Raw genomic sequence first — 20,439 nt, forward strand, 5'->3', positions numbered from 1 at the left:
GCTGCGTTTGGTATTGTCTGCAGCACCTGACCCAAGTCCAGAAGAGTCAGCCAAGGGGGAGCACTGTTTCCCTCTGGCATAGTCCTGAAGAGAGGGTTGGTTCTACCATCAGCTCTCCAGTACCTGGTGCTGTGGGGGCTGGGATAGCCCAAATAGTGGGAAATAGATAATGGATTTACTCCCAAGAGCAGAGACCTCCAACAGCAAAGTCAGCCTCCAAGTCAGTCTGCTCCTTCCAAACCTGACTTGCCATTCAATGTTCCTTCCTTGGGCTGCCCAGGGAGACACAATTTATTTACACCCAGCCCCTTACTCTTGCCAGCTATGAAGACTGGGAATTTCACTAAGAAGGGCTCTACTCTGCAGAGACTTGTCTTCTCCAGACTTATGTCCAAAGAATATTCACAGTATCACAGTATGTTTGGGATTGGAAGGGACCTCAAAAGATCATCTAGTCCAATCCAGCAAAGACACCAAGGCACAGGTGTCTAGCAGAGGCTCTACCCTGTCTTTGGTTCTGGACACCAATCTAGTGCAGATTGTACAGGTCTTGGAGCTCAACCCTTTCTCCCTCCACCCCAACACCCATACAATCATACCCTTCTTAATTGACTACTTAGGTGTGATGGTACTGCTGGGCTTGAAGGAACTACAGGAAGGTCACCACCTACCCGCTCTGCCATGGACTCGAGACTGTGATTTCGATTTGCACACAGAAAGTGTGCAAAATCCCTAGCAGTTTAATCTGTTCGGCTCTAACTCTTTCTTCGGACTCCATCATCCACTCGTGCCCACTCCAGTTTTCATGCCAACACAACTGCTTTGTGAGGCCACTGCTTAAATCAAAGCAGGGAACTGACTCCATTTCAAAAGAAGATGACGGGGGAAAAAAAAAAAAAGAAAAAACAACAAAAAAACCCCCAACTCTATGGAACAAAATATAAAGTAAAAAATGTTTTCTTAGGCAGGATCAGTTCCCGAATGTCACTGTGAGCGACCCCACAAGCAGTCATGCTGACATATCTGATGGCAGGAAAAAGCTGTGGGGGCGTGGGAATACCTTAAGCTTGCTGAACAGCCGCCCAGTGCTTTGTCTTATGAAATCACAGCCTGAGGAGAGGCTGCGCTGTGTCGTTTTCCTGCTCCCCTTCTCTTCCTTTCCCCCCCAGAACCCTTGGGCCCCCACCACTACCAAGACTACATCCAGCCCGGGATGTACATTTTAATCTGCAGTGTGTATATAACAGAGAGCTGGAAGCAGTGGCTGTCTGAGACCCATCTGACCTTTGGACATACAGCAAACTTCCTGCTCCAGTGCTGCCGGCTCTTTAATCTCCCAGTCCTTAAAAAATAAAAGTGAGCCTATGTGAAAAAATGCTTTGTAATGGGAACTCCTGGAACAACTCTCCTCTCTCGCCCTCCGACTGAGCCATAGAAAACAGTAAATATCTCTCCCAAGGGTCCTTTTTTACAATAGAAAAATGGCAGGCAAAACTGAAGTTTCATTTCCCAGCCTCAGACTCAGCAGCAGACAGGCACAAAAGCTACAGAAAAATAAAAAGGGGGGGAAAAAAACCCCAACGCTCTTGTTCATTCAGAGTTTGGGGAGATTTTTGGTGAGGAACAAGCTGCTTCTGACAGTAGAGCAAGTCACACTTGGGAACTGAGTTTCTCTTTTTGCAGGAGGAAGTGGTCTTGGGCTATAAACTTGACAGCAAATTAGCATTGACATTTGACTTGTTTTGATCTGAGCTATTTACAGTGGTATTATCTGTGTATTTTTGACATACTGTGAAGATTCCCATTGCCAGATGCCTTGCTATGGCTGTAGGATGCAGTGCATTCCACAGTCATTACTCAGGGGTCATAAACCTCACATTATTTGTGAGGAGGAGGGGAGCAAAGTAAAATGGTCTGACAATTAAAAAATAAAAGAAACCCTGGACTTAGATTTCACTGGGCTTGCGTATTTAACTGTAGGGGAATTAAAAATGGGCTTAGGCTGGCTGGCACTGTCTCACTGCGTAGGGGAAGGTTCACAGCGATGATATTCCCCACTGCTCTGGGCTGGGGAAGGCTGTAATGGGGCAACTTCACCATGCGCAGACCTTCCTTAGTCCCTAACCCAGTGGAGATGCCCAGGGAGGCTACAGCAGAAGGATGCCCAGGGACCACCTTCCATGGAAGCACTTGGGGGCTGCATGCGGGGAGTGGGGTCCTGCCCTGCAGAGCAGTGAGGAAACATCATCCTGACCTCTGGTTGTCCAGTGGAAAGCAAAATGAGCAGCGCAAAACTGTTTTTGCACAAAAGTCTGTCTTAGAGTCTGTGTTTGCCTTTCAGGCAAAGAAGCAGATATTTAAAAATGTCCCTGTGTCTTCCTAACTCTTCTCTGGCTCAGGTTTGCCCCGCACTTCCCATCGGTGGCCTGCACAGTATCAGGTGTTGCCAGCTGAGTTTTGCTCACAAGAGGCTACAGTTTCCTAAAAAAAAGTGAGGTTTCTCAGTGCTGGTCCTAAAAAAACAATAACCAAAAAAAAAGAGAATAGAAAATGGGTTACTATGCCCTTGTTCATACCTGGTCTGACAGCTCTGAGGGCTGTGAAGTGGCCGGGTAGGAAATGTCTACAAACCTGGAGGAGACAGAAAAATGAGGGATACTGGAACACATGCGCCGATCTGCTGAAGTCCATGGGCCTACATTGCTGTGGAAAATTGCCCATTAAATGTTCAAAGCAAGGGTCATCTCTACCCCATACGTACAAATCGTTCAGTTCAGAATTAGAGCTATTCCAGTTAGGCATCGCAGCAATACAGACAACAAAACCCCCTACGTTTACACAGTTTTACTTTGCTGAAGCGGTGCTTCTGCCCTTCACTGAGTCAAACTTCCAGCACTTGTAATAAATGAATCTCATTTTCTGATTTTTTATTTGATTTTGCCCAACCTATAGTAAAAATGCAGTATCTGGAGTAAGCCATCCAAAGAAAAGAAGCATCTAACTGCCACCAGGTTGCTGTGATGGATTTGTCCAGAGAACAGTTTTTCTTGTAAGAGTTACAGCACAAATACAACACAACAAAAATCCAGGCATGGCCTTGGAAGTGAATGGGGCAGATATGAACTTTGCTAAAGGCTAACTTACTGGTGGTGTTAAATTCCCCACCTCTTGCTTTCCAAGCAGGAACCTGAGCTCCCACCTCATCTGAGACTCAGTCATTAACAATACCCAACAGAGTACATCGAAGTGAAACACTGGAGGAAACTTTACCTTCATTGTAAGAGAACCTGTGTAGAATATCAAGGCAGGGCAAGGGCAGGGATGAGTCTTAGAGGGCTGAGGAGTGGAAGAGAAGATATGGAACATGTTCTCTGCAGGGCACAGATCTGGGTGCTGCAGGAGCTTTCTGTAGGCTCAAGGATGCTGTATCGCTCCTGCCCCTGAACACAGGGCTGCAGCTCAGGTGATCAATGGCTGAAGGAGGATTCTTTCCCACCCCCTTTGAGATTTTTTTAGGATTGATCCCCCGTGCTATCACTTCAAATAGTAACATCACCATCCACCCCTCCCCTTTACCAAACAAGCCCAGAGGCCAATCCTAATGAGGCTCCAGCTCTGGTTGCTCCAGGTCCCATAACCGCAGGAAGTTCAAATGAACTCAGTGAAGATGTTTGGCAGGTCACCTAGAGAGCTGTGTGTGAGTAGCTTCTTTCCCAGTGGATATCTAGACACAATAACGAATGAAGTCACTTGACAACCTTTCATCTGAGGCAATGAGAGGAATTGCTACAGATTCCTCTGAGGTGCAGTTTGCTTAATTCTGCTACAGACCTGAGTGTTCTGCACATTCTGAGGTGTTTTATAGCCTTATTGCCTTGAATGGCATCGTCCCCTGTCTTCTACACCCAGACCAAGGCTGGGCAGCTGTAACTCCAGGTAATTAAGCACACACCTAACTTTAAATACAAAGACACATAAATATATTTTCAAGTCAGGGTCTAAAATTTTAGCTGAACTTGCAAGGATAAAGAAAGGAAACCATTCAGAATGTGAAGCTGTTGTAACAGCAAGACCTAGTTGACCTTGCTGATATCTCAGGTCCTTTTAAACCACAAACTGACCACGCAAAATTAACACTTCTGTGTGGTTACTGTGAATACCTGTTTCTAGTGACTTAGTTACAGGAAGGCTTGTGTCTATTTTCAGACCTTTTGCCATTATTTCACTGACGCTGTGCAACTGTTTCTCTGTCTTGCTCTGGTCATTCAAGCCTCACCTCTCCCTCTCATCTTGTTTTGTAAGAGCACTTTGATATAACTCTGCAAGATGGAAAAAAAAAAAGAAGAGACAACATTAATCCAGTGATTAAGAATAAAGCTCCAAACTTTATTCATCAACTTGAGTACAACAGTGATGCAGATTACAGTGGCACAGGAGTGCAATATGTGCTGTTTGCAGTATGACAGTGGAAAGACTAATTGTATAGAACAGCAACCCAGCTCAACTTTTCATTATGCATACAAGCAGACTTACTGTACAGACAAGACATTGATTCACTTTTACAGAGACTCAGAAAGAGAGCTGTCTCACAGATGAATGGAAAACACAGGGACACCTCCCTAAAACGCTGGTTTGAAACATGTGGAGGGAGGAGAAAAGAAAAATAAAATAATAAAAAATTCTATTGCCAAAATCTACTGATTTAAAGGAAAATATGCCTTTGAAAAATTAGTTTCAGTTTCCCAAGCTTTAAAAAAAACCAAGAAGCCCCCAACTGTAAGGTCCCCTCACGGGAAGAGTTGTCAGCAATGACCAAGCCACACTGCTAGGACAGGACTGATGCAGTAATGACACGCTGAGCTCGCTGCTGTGAGCGGACACGGCAGCAAAGGACTTTCCTGGTCTCACCAGTCGAGAAAGAGCCTGTTCCAGAGTGTGCAGATGTCAGCGAGAGGCTCCACTGACTTCAGCGGTTGTGCATCTGGGGGTGGGAAACGCTTTCTGAAAGGTGTTCAGTGACAAAAGCCCAGGCCAGTGTCCAGAGGGACCTGTCAAGGCGCCTGAGGGAGCTAGAGACTCAGCCTGGTAAGGCACTGCTGGGGTTCCCATAGCTGCTTCTGCTGCCTGAAATGCTTCACTGCCTAAAGCCTGGGAGAGAGGTCTTGCAGGCCTCAGCTTTGCAAGTCCTGGGAGCAACACTGGTATTAACTCTGGTGATCCTGTTTGCCTCCAGTCTTCTCTTTTTACCTCAAAAGAAAGACCACAATGCACATGGAAGTATTGCCTCTTCACACGGACAAGCATTTTTTAGCAAATCATTAACAGAAATCTATTTCCCTGTTAGAAGCCCTTTGGGCAACAAATAATTCATTTTGCATACAGGCAAACAACATTAATGGCCAATTACATTCCCACTTCCTGCACTGATGCTTACATTAAAATTAATAATATTCTCTCCCTGCCAAATGCGAGCAACGCATTGCTCCTGCCAGCAGAGCTGTCTGACTAAAAACTCTGTATCTTTGCATTGTGATAGATTTTCTTTGCTGTTTCTTACTTTCTTAAGCACAGAAAAGGTGTGTGGGAGGAATCACAAAGCAAAACTCACCAGCCAGAGCAGTCCTGCAACCCACAGCAATAAGGGTGTTTTCACATTGAAAGAGAAAAGGCGCATTGTACTACGATCACAGTGCTCAGTAGCTCTCTCTAGCTCCTCATTACACAGCAATGGGGTAAAAACATACCACATCTTGTCAAGACCAGCCCTTGCCTTGCATCTACCCTGAAGACTATGCTGGACTCCAGCAGGTGTGTTGACAGGGCCAAAAAGTTTGACAGGGCACAAGCTGAACCATGACCTGGGGCTAACCGAATAGGAAAGGGAGGTCTGGAGTCAAGCCCCAAGCATCTCTCTGACGGGGAAAGATGACTGGCATTTCAGGACAGATTAGTTGATTTTCTTATTGCATCATCATTAGCACTGACTGGTGTTTTTTACAGCCATAGGTAACTTAAAGGATGTGGACATCCACAAATACATCCCAAAGGCAAGCAGTGAATGAGTGGGAGAAAGGCTGGTTTCCATTTGGTCTACTCTAACCAGGATACTTCCCAAATATACCGAGATCTCCTCCTAAGACGACAGGAGGTACCAAGATAAGTGGTTCCATGCTGAATTTAAAGGATGTTCATAGTCTTACTGTTTCAAGGGTTAATTTTTCTGTCACTTGTAATATCTTCATAAAATTTATTTCAGCATAGATGCTCATAATCTGTATGGGCTCCAAACTTGGCTTCCCCACAGTCTGAAATAGGTACCACAGGCTCATACCTGTGTTTTCTTTTAAATCTGCTAAACACTACCCTGGCAAACCCTGGAGAAATCAAGCTTACACCAGCTCTCCTCCTTCCCAGAACCAAAGCCTTCTCCATCCATCAATATAACCTGACATGGCATAAATACACCAGGAAGATCATGGCTTGTAGGAAGGGTTTTCACTTAAAAATATGTCTCATTTCAGCATAACAAACTCTTACAAAAGAGGGTCCTAGTGATGTCCCCTGAACAGCAGGACATCTGAACTGCACGGCTGAGGAAGGATTGCCAAATTGCAATGGGGAAGGGGCAGCATCAGTGCGAGGCCCACAGGTGTAGGACTACAGGGCTTTGTGTGGAGAGATGACACCTGTCTTGACAGAAGTAAAACCACCACTGGAGCCACGGAACTACCTTGTCCCACATGCAGCCAGGAAGAAACTTATTGTTTTACTAGTCTAACCTTTCACGGCACACTGCAGCTATGTCCACAATGCATCACAAGCCATATTTAAGTGAAAGGCTACTAATGAAACTGAAAACAAGTGTGTTTCTGAGATGCCACTAAAACCTGTCTTAAATGACACCAGCATGAGATAATAACAAACAATTAAAGAGAAAAAAAAATAAGAAATTCTGTGAGCAAACTCCACAAGAACTTACTTTTCCAGTTGTACAGAAAGTTTAGCAGGTTTGGGACAGGACACTGGCAGTTGAGATGCTACATTCAGGTTCCTAAACCGAGGTGACAGTAGATCATATCGCTTCACTGAGAAATAGTGAACAGTTTAATGATTTCCAAATCTACTCTTCAGGTTGGCTTAATTCTACTATCTTCAGAGATGATGAACAGCACATTCAATTCAACATATTTATTTTAACTTCTGACTCACAGTAGGCTGGAGCTTACACTGAGTTAAGGCACCGGTATAGAGGGTATGGCCAGCTGTTCCCTCTGTAACACAGAACAGTTCTCTGCTTGCTCTCATGGAAATTACCAGATCAGTATCTGGAAGGGGCATAAAACCCACTAAGTCAGATCTCTGGATTCCCTGTTAATACAAAGACTACTGCACAGCATATCAATCGTCTGAGCACTGCTAGGGATGGGTGCTGCAAATGCTCATATATGCCTGAGGAGGCCTTTTAAATGATATTACCTGTGGCCAACCTGTCACTTCACATGGGAAACAGACCCTGCCTTTTGCACATTCGATTTATCACAGAACTGGTTATCCACAAGCCCCACAGACATGAGCACATTTGTGACAACCTTTGTAACTTGGTGACAACTGTCTATTCAACACTATGTGCTATTTGGAAATTCCAGGTTGACTACTCACTTTGTATCTCAACTCCAAACGGGGAGTGTGTGTGCTACACGTGCACCTGTGACTGAGAACCTGCATGTGCACATAATCCCATTTTGCACACCTGTGGTTATTTTGCAATGTCACCCCAAATGAATGGTTTGACAGGCCTTTGCTCTCGCATCACTCCTAAAGAAGAAAACAAGACAAAAGCAATCAGTTTTCAGTCCTCTTGGCAATGATGTTCTTTTGACAGCACTGAGTTCTGAGTTTGATGGGACTTTATCAAAAGCTCAAATGCTTGCAGGAGCTAGAAGAACATAAGTATCTATTATACTTAAGGCATATGCATAAAATCATAGAATGGTTTCAGTTGGAAGGGACCTTTAGAAATCATCTAGTCCAACCCATGACATATCTCAAGGGAATGTTGAAGAGGGGAATTGCAAAGAACTGCCCAAGAAAATCCTACTCGATTGATAAAAGGAAAAATGATTCATTGCTTACAAAGAAAATCTTCCCTGGGGCTACATTTCTGTTTTTATTAGGTGGGAAGACCAGATGAAAGAACAGAAAATGTTGCAGTGACAATCGCTAACAGGCCACTGCAGAAAACACACGCACATCCCACATCTGGCTGCAGCGCCGTTCTTATGGACACACCATCTCCTGGGGTGTGTCTACATGTAGGTGGTTGGGATATTTAAGAGGAATGAACTATAGGCATGAAATTAAAGTTCAGAAAACCCTTCAGGTTCTCAATCAGAAGTAAAGCAGTATTAAAAATAAAGCAGAGAGCTGTGAACTCACTGATTGTGCTCCACTCCAGCAAGATGTGAATCAGCCTTGGCTGAGAAATCCAGTTAGAAAGTAAGTATTTCTGCAGCATCTAAGCTGGGCTTCTCTTCACTCCTTCTCAAGCTGCAATTGCAGCTTTAAATTCTAAGTTGATGAGGCAGATACAAATTACCCCGTCACTCTTCACAGGCTAGGTGACAGGGTTGGGTTTTGGTTTTAGTTTTTGAGATGAGGGAAAAGAGAGAAAACAACCGTAGTCACTTTTTAATACACTGGGTAGCGTATTCATATATGCTGTGAGAAGTTCAATAGTAATCTAGAGATGGGGACAGAAAAATGCAGACTGGCAGCTCACATCCTTGAGAGAGCAAGTCATCAGGTCAAAAAGGTTTACTGGCAAGGTGACTTGGGCTAAAAGACCCATAATGCTCACTATGTTTGAGAGGCAGCAGCACAGTGTCATTTATAGGACGCAGGCTGGCAAAAGTTGGAGAATTTTAATACTTTAGATGCATAAAAACTCTAACATCCACCTCAAAGTTAAGCCACACCTTGCAAGTGACAAACCCTGAATTGCTGAGACTCCAGCATTCCCAAAGCCTGCGAGTGTGAAACATTGCTGTTCTTTCATCGTATGGATTTGGTTTCAGCAGTCACCCAAAAACGCATCTCAAACTGCCAGTGCCCCTAAAACTCCCATTTACTTCTCAGCATTTCTCTAGAATTCTTTCAGATGCTTGTTCTGAAAAATTAAGTAAAAGATGTTGAATTGCTCCTTGCTGCAATCTCAGTAAGTCCAGAGAGTTCACTCACAATTGTGTGTGTCACAGTGTCACCAAGGGCTTGTGTTCAGTGGGGACTGTGGTGCCAGATCTGCAGCACATTCTCCAGCTTGTCCCACCGACTCACCCTCCCCTTCGCTCTGGGGACGTGGAGCAGGTGCTGACCCCTTGTATCTGTCTCTCATACTGACTCATACATAGCATCTTCACCTCAGATTTTATCGAAGGAACCACAGCGACCTGTTAGAACAGGACTTTCTGAACCAGCAAAGAAGAGGCAGGATTTGGGCCATCCTGCCCATTTCATGGTGAAATGCTATTTGGTGATACAGAGAACTCAACACAGTGATACTGAATCTCACAACTACCCAGGACTGTTTCCCCTTCTCAACTTTCCCATTTTTACACCAATGTCTCATTTAACAGAAAATACAAAGGTTCTGATGTCTCCAGTGCCAAAAGTTTCTGCATTAAAAATGAAGCCTCGATATTCTTTGATAGACACAGAACCTAAATGCCCCTCTCCCGTATGAGGAGACAGGCTCATTAGTGCAGCACGCATTGGCAATTAAGCACCGAGAAGAGAAAAAGCTGACCTTGCAGCCACAATGCATTCATTCAGTGACTTTGGTGCTCGTGTCCTCCTCTGTATAGGACTTGCCCAGAAGCAGTTAAGGTATATACAGGCAGTTTTTTAAGCTGCAGCATATTGGAAGAAGACTGAAAGCAATAAGGAGTTCAATGCAGCTCAGAAACTGTCTTGCATGATTACTCTGTCTTCACAAACCAAATCAGGCACAAAGGGAAATAAAAATAACCAAGGCTGGAGCTTTGAAGCTTCAAGAGAGGGGAAAAAAAAAAGTCTGTGCCCTCTTTTCCAAGCACAAGTGAAAAACTACATTAACTAAAAAGAGTGCTTGGCCCCATGCACTGTGCCATATTGACAACAGCAACTGCAATTTAATCAAAAAGCCTCTATTGGCAGAGCATGGCACCTTGATGGTACCTTTTAATTCATAAACATTCCTCCCACAGAGGGATGAACTTGTGTGTTAGCTTGCAGAGAGCCATCCTCCCTGCTGATGTAGATCCTACAACCCCACTGCAGCCTGACGAGCTGTACTAGTCGTCGCCAGCAGGGAGGCTGCTCCGAAATCTCTGGGTGCGAACCAGGGCACACTTAAACAAAGCATTTTCTCACTCTGTCACTCCTACCCACTTGTCTCCTGGACTAAATTACAAGAAAACTGATTCTTCTCCATCATTCCCATTACTTAAGTGATATTAAATTATTCAAATGACTGGTTAAGCTCCAGCCTTATTAATTCAAGCAGAAAGCGTGGAAGGGGGAAGACTTGACAACAGACACAGCAATTCACTTCCTATATCCTAGCAAATATATACAAGTACAAGGAGTCCATTTTCCAGAAATTCAACTGGTGTGCACTGAAGGTGAGCAGGGTGCCCACGTCTGCAGATTGTGTCACATGAAGAAGATGCCATCTCAAAAGAGTGCCAATTAAGAAACTTGTGTGAAAGACTTAATGTGACCACGTGGATACATTACAAAGGGCTTCTCCTTTGCTACAGAGCATCTACCAATCCTCCTTCTCCATATATATATACACATACACACATAGAGAGATGAATAGATATAAATACATGTGCGCACACACATACATATATATATATTTATATATATATATATATATATATTCTTTTCCAGTTTTTGGAGTGGTTACAACTACTTTAGTCTAAAAGGCATCCTAAGGGCACTTCCTGGCTCTAGCAATAAAGTCCATCGTATTGTGGAGAGAAGTAAAGGGAATATCATTGAGGGAGAAGAATAGAACAGTTTCCTATCTTGTATAATATCATGTCACAGGCTGACACCTCTGAAAACTATCATTGTTGTTTCTGAGCCCAGATATTTTCTCCCTGTGTTCCAGGAGAGCACATGTTCATCTTGTTCAATTGCTGTGTACAGAGGTGCCACTATGCAATTTTTCCCTTTTTGGTGGATAAGTAGTTGCTTCCAAATAGTTTGGACTGTATGATACAATATCCTGTGCATCATTTTTTGTTGGTTTGTTTAAAGGGAGATTAAAAGAGTTTTGCTTTTTTCTTCATGTCGTTGCGTCTCCAGAGAGGTAACTTGTCAAACTCCTGTATCGTCATGCCAAAGATTTCTTGAAAAACTTCAGGTGCTAAGTGACGCTTTAAAAAAACAAAAAAAGGAGAAAAGGCAATGGTCAGTCAAAGCCAAAGAGACACAGGAGGAGACAGGAGTGCCTTAGGTATTTCATGTCACTGTATAAGAGCCATTGCAAGAAGTAAAAATGCTTTGGCCGTACACTGATTCGAGTCCTCATGAACTGGGGTGTTCAATGAATCAATATCATTTTGCAACTTAAGTCTGAGAAGTTTACAAAGGAAATCAGGAGAACTATTTCAGTTGCTGAATAAGCAAGAGACATAAGAATGATTTATCTGGAGTCACCCAACAAGCAGTGACAGACCAGGGAACCAAGCCAGCTCCTGCATGCCCTGCCCCAGGCTGTAGCTTGTCCCCTCACTCACATATGGGAGTTCAAACAGACTCTGAGTTGCAGGAGAGCTTTGCAGAAAGGCTTCAGGTTGACATGCTACATTTGAAGTTTTGAGATGATGCCTGGCCAGACTGACCATCCAGCACATTTCCCTACTGTCAGTAGGGAACATTTTCCTGGTGCTGTCCTGTGCACAGGTTACTTCTCGTTCAGCTGCTTTAGAGTGCACTGGATGGGGAAAGTGTCTACCTGTGGCACTAATGTAACACAACATTGAATTTCATTATCAATCACATATCTACTAGTCTAAAAATGTGCATTAATGGTTACTTAAATTTCTGAGGCCCTTTCCATCCAGAAAATGAACTAACTGCAAATGACTTAAATATTCCCAGCCTTCCACTGGGCTGCTGAAATCTTTCTAATCCACAAAGTTCTAAACAATTTTGATTTGTTGGCATAGATTTCAATCCTCCGCCAACTCACAGGACTCGTGGATGAGTTAAAGAAAGCTAGGCTTTGGATCCTCAAGGATGGCTGACAGTGACTCTTAGCTAAGAAGTGATCCAAGATCAAACAAAGTATTGATCTCCATTCCTTTATGGATCTTATGACTAGAAAACCACCGATTTGGGGGTTTTTACTGATTTACAAGTATACAATTAATTGCTTGAAAACATAGGGGGGTTGTGAGAGGCTCAGTCGAGGAGCAGAGAGACAGAGATGTGGGACTCCTGGCCCAGCACCCTTCATGGAGAAGCAGCTGCTTCCTCTGACTCCTCCTTCCCTGCTCCGTGCTGAATAATCTCGCCAGCCTAACAAGGACCCAGACTTCAGTGTTTTCAGCTTTCAAGTGTGCAACAACAAACAACTTCAGCAGGAAAGAGCATTTAGGAACTTGCTTCTCTTACCTCAAGCCTGGTTCTGTCTACATCTTTTAGTATTTTATTTCGCCCTCTGTTGGTCACCATGAGCATTTCATATGGAAAAATCTGTTAACAATGTATAAAAGGGGGAAAAAGACATTTATTTACATTCTAAGGCAAAAAGAACACAACGTGTCTCATTTTTATCACTACACAAACATTTGGTTTCTTTTTCAAAGGAAATCATAGCACTTTTTCCCCCCTAAAGTTGCATGAAAGGCAAGCCAGTCTGGACACAGCAAAACTTGGGTTAGTATCAAACTGACATTGTGTATCCGCCTGCCCCATGGATTTTAACGGTGCATATAATATAGCTGACTTTGGTCAGACAGTCCTCTCTAGTCAATATATCTTCTCATCCACTAATGTATAAACTTAAGAGTTTATTAAGGTAAATATATTTGGCATTCATTGGTCTAACTGATGGTTGCCAAAGTGTGGACAGCTCTAAAGAAACAGACACCTATTGGATTTTTAAAAAGGAACCACATGAAATTTCATCAGAAAAAGCAGCAAACTCTGAATATGCAAGACACTAATTAGTGGGGGCCACTACATTAATCAAAATGCATGACATGATTTTCCTTGCCTTTTTGGATAGTTAAAGAATTCAAACAACTGCCCACTGTGCTTACTGGCTGTGCAAAATTCACGCTTTTGTAGACATATTTGTCGTACACGCTTTCATCTAATTCAGAAGAGTATGTGTCCAGCACATCTCCCATTAATGTTCCCCTTGCTTTCCCTTTACATTGCAAACTTATACAAATCAGTTGTCGACCAATAATAAATTCCTGAATGCATAAATTATTTAGTAAAATGTTTACTGTTAATAGGTCTCAAACCAGTTTAGTCCAACAGAAACAATGCTGCTTAGAAAGGATTTCAGAAAACCATGGGCCTTAAAATCAGTTTCAGGAATCGTCTCTGGCAAATAAAACTCTGGTTTAGGATTTTTCCCTTGGGCAGGTACTTCCATAAATGCCTGGAATGACTGCGGAGAGCTCATGTTCCATCTGACAGAGCCTCTCTAGAGCCCTTCTCATTGCTTGTCTCTGCCGAGCAGGAAGGGAGCGCTCCAGGGAGGTTCTCATCCAGCTCCTACTGAAGCCAATGAAGTTTTTCTGCAGACTTCAGTGGCGATTGGCTCAGCCTTTTCTGTTACTTATGGATCTTGTTTTACTTGCCCACTGAGAACCACCAAAACTCTCCTGGAAAAACAGCTGAAGTATTATCAAATGCTATTAATCCAATTATTTTAAGAGCAGAAGAAAGTCAAGCTAATCAGTCTCCATGCAGAATCAGGCAATTAAGTTCATTCCATTGTCAACAATTATCTCAATGAACTTTTTAGAAATAAAATAAGATTCAGGCACCAGTGAACACACCACTGAGTTTATTGTAAGTGATAATAATCTAAATAATGTGTGCTTACATACCAATTGTAAGTTATGATTCTCAGGAGATTCTGACATTGTCACAATTGTACAATTAAGTCTATATTTGAATTACATCGTTTATGTTTGATACTGGCTACCATATACAGCATTGTAGGAAACTTAAATGTAACTTTTCATACTTAAACAGGCAGAATTGAAGTCAAGATCTACGGTCAGAAGTACATTTTACATTTAGGTATTCACAACAAGGCATGTCTCAATCTGGGGTGCCAGGATGCACAAATTCTGTCCTTTCTGAAGAACCATTCAGTAAGATTTTGTCATTCTTGTTAATTTTCAGTTTTCACGTGTTCCATGCCGACTTTGAGTTTGTTTCTTTTACTTTACCAAGTTTAAGTAGATGTCAGACCACTCATGTGAATAAAAATACTGCCAATTCACACAAGAGTCTTTATAAACATCAACAGAAAGTGACCTACTATCTCATGAAAATTCCCATAAATTTTATCACTAATAATCCCGACAGAATTTGTCACCCAAAATAACATTCCAAATCCCTGGGTGCATCAACAGCAGCGGTGGCTGTAACAATGTCTATTGCACTGAAAGAGAAATTATTTGGAATAAAAAGTAGTATCTCAGGATTTGGGGACGTCCCCAAGGTCTTATTTATATAATATATAAAAACACTTGTTAATATACATTGCACTGCGGTCTCAGCTTATAAAGCCAGGGTTATTGCCTTGTACAGTTTGTCTGGAGGTGACTCGGAAGCACAAGTATAATCTGGTTTGCAAAACGAGCTCCTCACTTAACTGCAGAAATACTGACCCTTGTAACTTTGGCAAAATCATGATTTCTTGGAAGGTTCACCAGCAACAGAGAAAGTTGCAAGATTTAAAACACAGCCCCGGTTGAATCCCCGTCTATATGTTATTTTCATTTTTGACTCAGGCAGCTCTAGTCCTAGCTGCGAAAGCATTATAATTTATATCTTATATTTAGCTGACATTCTATCTCTTTTCCCAATAAATCTCCCAAAGAATTTCTCATCTAGAGAACTCAACGCTATTGAAAGGTGTCAGACTAATAGCGCTGAGAGCTAAGGACAGATCCAGACAGATCTGTAAGTATCGAACTTCCAATTTGAAACAAAGATCCATGTATTTCATTGATTTTTAAATCAAGACAGCCTCAACGGTGTGTTGTGAGCCACAATAATCTGCATCACTTTTCCAACCTGACATATCTGAGGCTTCCCCATTGAGTTTGCCCTGCTGTTTTGGATAGTGGAAGCTTGACACAGAACTTGCTGTTGAGCATCTTCAGTATCTTTGTTTTGTCTCTGGAAAATTCTCAGCCTGCCTGAGCACTAACACCTGGGACGGGCAAAGTCCAGAACAAAGCGAGAGCTTTGGCACATAAGGAGCAGGGAAAGGTAAAGAGAAACAATAGAACTAAGACATTTCCCACATTTTATCTGCATTTCACAGTCAAATCTTCACTGTCTTGAAGGAAAGTGAATAACATCTGCACTTGCCTTTGGCTCCAACATGTTAGGCATAGATACTCCTCTGTCCATTCTCATTCCAGGGACATGACCATCCGGAAGGGACTGCATCGGATACAGGTATACATCAGACACAGAGGTTACACACACAGAGGGAAAAGGCACTCGAGCAGTGGTGACAACAAAGGTGAACTGGCCCTGAGACTTCCTTCAAGTCTTAATAGTTAATCTTATTCTATAGATCACAAGTTTACCGCTTCTCTGAGGCATGCAGAGGCATCCTTCCATCCTCACTGCCATCATGGCCTCTGTCACTGCTCAAGCTGGTGACAGCTCCCTGCCAAGGTGACCAACGTCACTCCCCAGGTGGCCATGGGGACCCCAAGAGAGTGGTGGGCCCTTTCCCACCCCAGGGGCTACACAGGGTTCTCCTCTGGACAAATACGCAGAAGCATTAATTCAGATCCCACCCAACAGCACAAAAAGCACTCCTCCACCTCTGGGCTTTCCTTCCTCTCACTTACTGTATCAGCTCAGGGATTGTTAGTTTTCTTTTTTTAACGGGAAATTCTTACTATGAACACAAACAGGGATAGGGTAAAAAGGTGCTGTTTTGACAGAGGTACTGTTCCTAATGAAGTCATGTTTTGAGTAAAATACATGGATAACTCCTCTTTCCTCCCATAATCTTATTCTCTTTCCAATCATCATGATTTTGATACAACAACAACAAAAGTATCCAAGTAATTAAACTCTGTTTTAGATTGCCATTTCATACTGTGATTGTGCTGAGGAGCCAAGCAGACTCAAACCATTCTAGAAAAAACCCTGCAGACAGGATTTGGAGTAACAGTGTTTACATTTGCAAGCACACCTCTTACAGGCTCATCTGCGATGGCAGCACTGTAGAAAACTACCGACCAGCCATCATGTCTGGAGAGCAAATGCCAGGGTAAAAATGACAAGTTCAAGGCTCCTGGTATGGGAGAAAATTGCCTCCAGAAGAGACTTTCTAAATGTCAGTGCTAGAGAGAGTGGAAATAAATCCACCCTCAGCTGTCCCAGGAGGACTATTATAGATAACTCATGTACAACAGCCAGTAGATTTTTCAAAGCAAATCACAGAGCTGGTGTGAGCTGTCTCACCCCAGCTCTGGGGAGGTAACAAGGAGGAATCTGAGGCTGTGCCTGGTTTTTGTTGATAAAAGTCTACATTGATGACTATGCTTAAACATGCAGGAAAATCAAAGCTATTGTCTTAAGAAACCCTTCCCTGTAGCAGGAATTCAAACTTCAACAAGGAAGTAGATGCTTTTAGTTCTGTTGTCAGTTGATTGATGAAAACCTGTACTCTACCTGGAAATCTGAAAAGAAAAAGAGAAATCTCATCAGCTTCAGAGTGTGGAAGAACAGCAATTACAATCTGTCAGATAACCCTTGTATCTTCTGGTCTGCCTGATCTTTTCAAAATCCCACCCCATTCTCTAAGGCCAGTAACCTTCCTACTTTTGGGCTTCATTTACAAAGTCAAACACTCCAAACATTGCAGTCCTTTTCATTTTGAGCAACATTCTCATTCAGGAAAATCATATTAAGAGACACAAAACCACAATCAAGTGAATAAATAGCCAACTAAAATTCAAATGTGTAGAGCAGGAATCCCTTCACCTAACTTCTGCCACCAGGTAGCCATCTAGATTACTCCAGAGTCTACAGAGGAGACACAAGCACCAACAGAAGATGTCCAGTTGTAGGGTATCTAAGATCATTAGGATCAATATCACTTTGGAGATAAATAGACTTTCAGCTCAAACCACTGCAAAACATTAAGTCTCAAAGTTTCATAAATATCATCAATATTTATTAGGCAATGACTGAAAACAGAGCTCAAAGGCATAAAGAAAATAAATGAGCAGCAACAGCTATTAGAAGATACCACCCTCCTTTCTTCACTGTGGCACATTCTTTCAGACTGTGCAACGTGATTTTCAGAGGAAGAAAACACCGAAACAGAACCAGTACATATTCCTGATAATATACACATAACCTGCCTTCCATTTGCACCAATTCTAAAGCAGTTCCTTAGTATAAACAAGGATCAACTCCACACAGCAAGATAAACCCAAACTGGGTTGGAAGAGTTTGAGTATTGGAAGTATTGGAAGGATTGAGTATTGAGTATTGGAAGAGTTTGAGTTAATTGTTGAGTTTCCCAGAGGAAGTTAAAATGTACCGAGCAAATACAAAGTAACCACATCCACAGCCTTAAAGTAAAACGGCAGAACCGATCAAACACGTTCACTACCGAAGTGGCACGTAAAAAGGCTCCTCGGCCTTACCTCTAACACCACCACTCACATCCCCATAGCTGTTGTACTGACCAAAATCTGTAGACACCGGCTGTAACAGGAAAAGAGGGACACACACATAAATTCAGTGTATGACTTCACAAGCAGGTTGGTATATGGGGAGTAATAACTTGCTTCAAGCCTTCCCCCCCCCCTCAATTTTCACAATGTTTCTTCCATTGCTTTCTTGACTCTTTAACAATGTAGTTTGTGGGAAGGGAAATTTGGTTTTGACTGACTTCAGATGGCCTTACAAGCAAATTTGATCAAACTGAAAGTCCAATACAGTTAATATGGAAATAAATACCATGGATAATTAAAGCCACCTTTTGCTCCTCAAAATCAGCATCTCCTTACCCTATGAAGTCCATTTTTTCCATAGCCAGGCAGAGAGGAGGTTTTGGAGGCTGAAGAATGTGCTGTTGAATGAGGAAGGGAAAAATCTTTTAATGGAAAAATCCCATGGAAACTCAAAAATGAGAACACTTGAGGAATCAACTAGCACAAAAAACCCAGTTAAAAGAATACACTCAATCAAAGTGTCAGCCGACTGGTTGCGTTTGGAATATGCAGCCCCTCTAGTAAACATTGCTGATTTCTGTCCCTGGAAGGAGAGACTAAACAGTGACAGGAACCATCAGTTTAAGCAAAATGTGTTATTGCAATTTCATAACCCAGCCTATTAGCATGTGTGTGATGTACCACCCACTGAATATTTTACCTCACTCCTTATCTCCATTAGAAAATCTCTCTCCTCAAAATTGCTTGAAAAATCATGAACCTTATATTTCTTCTAATTAAAAAAACAACCCCAACACTCCTCCCCTCACCAAAACCAGCTAATGAATTAGGCCACTCTTTGAGAGGAGAACACCACAATTCACTTATCAAGCTGTCTTCCCAGTGGCTTGTCTTCTGGGAGACTGCCTGATACGTGTATACGTGGTGCTCACTATACACTGTTCATTATTAGCTTTATTGCCTACATGAATTACCTGGAGAATCGTATCGACTGGCAGAAAGGGCTGACCTATCGCGACTCTCCTTTTCCATCTCTTCTTTGAGTATCAGTTGTCCCAGACCAGAGTTGAGCTATAAATGGCAATTAAAGAAAAAAATAAAGCCAAGGCATCAGTAGAAATTGCTTACAGAAAGCAAAGGGGCACTTTTTGGATGCTGTTCAGAACAGCATGAAGACAAGCTCATAACCACCTTCATGAGCTGCTCCTCCTGCAGCTGCCGGCGCCGCTGTAGCTCCTCATCATCTTCCTCCCTGCCGCTCGATCTGCGCCTCATGTCAGCTCCTGCTTCCAGAAAACCACAGCACAGACAGAACTTGGTGTATCAGCGCAACCGCAGCTTGAACGTTTCAATGCTACTTCAAAGTCCTGGTCAGTTTGATTTACTGAACAAACAAAGCGGTATTTTCTGGCGGATTCAAAAGACCTTTTCAAAACTCACTCTTAATGAAACTCTCTTGGATAGCCTGCCCTGTGGCTATCAGGCTCCTTATAGAATTAACAAGAAGTGCACATGAGTTCCAAACCAAGCAAGTCCTGGATACAGAAGCCATGAATCAATGTAACAGACAAAAAGGAGCTCAGATTGCTATTTCTGGAAACATGGGGTTTAACGGCACCACTAACTGTACCAGTGGCTCAAAACATAAAGTCTAATTTACATTTATACTTTTATCTAGACTCAGAAAAGCAAATTTGAATTAACATTTCAAATGGAAAATTAAATTACACTAATCTGCTAAATGGACACTCATATCTGGAATAAGGAAGGCATTATTTTTAGTCTAAAAGGAAGCAAACTGATTTGATCTATTGGGAAAAGCTGAAATTAACTAAGAGGTGTCCTACATTTTAGTTCTGTACTGGTTTTGAATAATCATTATTTTCTTGAATATCATTAAGAAATAGTCCAATTTGGACACCAGGACACTTGCATGAATACACAGAATATGACACTGCGGCAAGCTGTATTTTTTCCTGATATAGTTATTCACCAACCCTGTGCTAGAGAAACTCAATGTTTTATTTGAATGAAAACTAAATTTTGCAACTGTGTTTAAATTATTTATTCTTTTGTTTGGTGTCTCAGGCTTTTGCGAGACTTGTCACTGCAATACCAGTAATACTCCCTTTTTTGACAGTTGAGCTCATTCTAGCTCTGTAAGCAAAATATCACCCTCAGAAAGTCAGACAAGCAGCTGAAAAACCTGAGGCTTGTGGGTTTGCTTTTAGCAATTCATCTTGTATGATGCCTTTTTATTTCTCAATAAAATATGTCCACGAACACATTTTTATCTTTATAGTTTCCAACCAGTCCTGTTTAGTTTCTCAGGTATAACAAAACCACCTGATAGCAAATATACAAAGCAGTTTCACTAGAGATATTTAAAAGTTGTCATCCACTGCCTAGAGACTGAGTTGAGAGCCAAAATTCCACACAAAGGCTCCACCTCAGACATGGGCTATAATGATGCTGTAGT

General features: G+C 42.3%; 1 protein-coding gene across 7 annotated transcripts in view; it reads right to left on the bottom strand.

The window, feature by feature from the left end:
• Positions 1-11,309: 11,309 nt before the first annotated feature.
• ABLIM1 (actin binding LIM protein 1) overlaps positions 11,310-20,439 on the bottom strand; it is a gene marked incomplete at both ends in the record, with an annotated part of 87,656 nt that continues 78,526 nt past the window's right edge. For all 7 annotated transcript variants that reach the window (XM_080347971.1, XM_080347969.1, XM_080347970.1 and 4 more), the window contains 7 exons: positions 11,310-11,423; positions 12,667-12,747; positions 15,622-15,696; positions 17,908-17,991; positions 18,297-18,358; positions 18,926-19,031; positions 19,152-19,243. In XM_080347971.1, the coding sequence (XP_080204097.1) occupies positions 11,310-11,423; positions 12,667-12,747; positions 15,622-15,696; positions 17,908-17,991; positions 18,297-18,358; positions 18,926-19,031; positions 19,152-19,243 (614 nt within the window). The remainder of the gene's footprint in view (positions 11,424-12,666; positions 12,748-15,621; positions 15,697-17,907; positions 17,992-18,296; positions 18,359-18,925; positions 19,032-19,151; positions 19,244-20,439) is intronic.

Source organism: Nesoenas mayeri (assembly GCF_963082525.1).
Source record: "Nesoenas mayeri genome assembly, chromosome: 7".
Lineage (NCBI taxonomy): Eukaryota > Metazoa > Chordata > Aves > Columbiformes > Columbidae > Nesoenas > Nesoenas mayeri.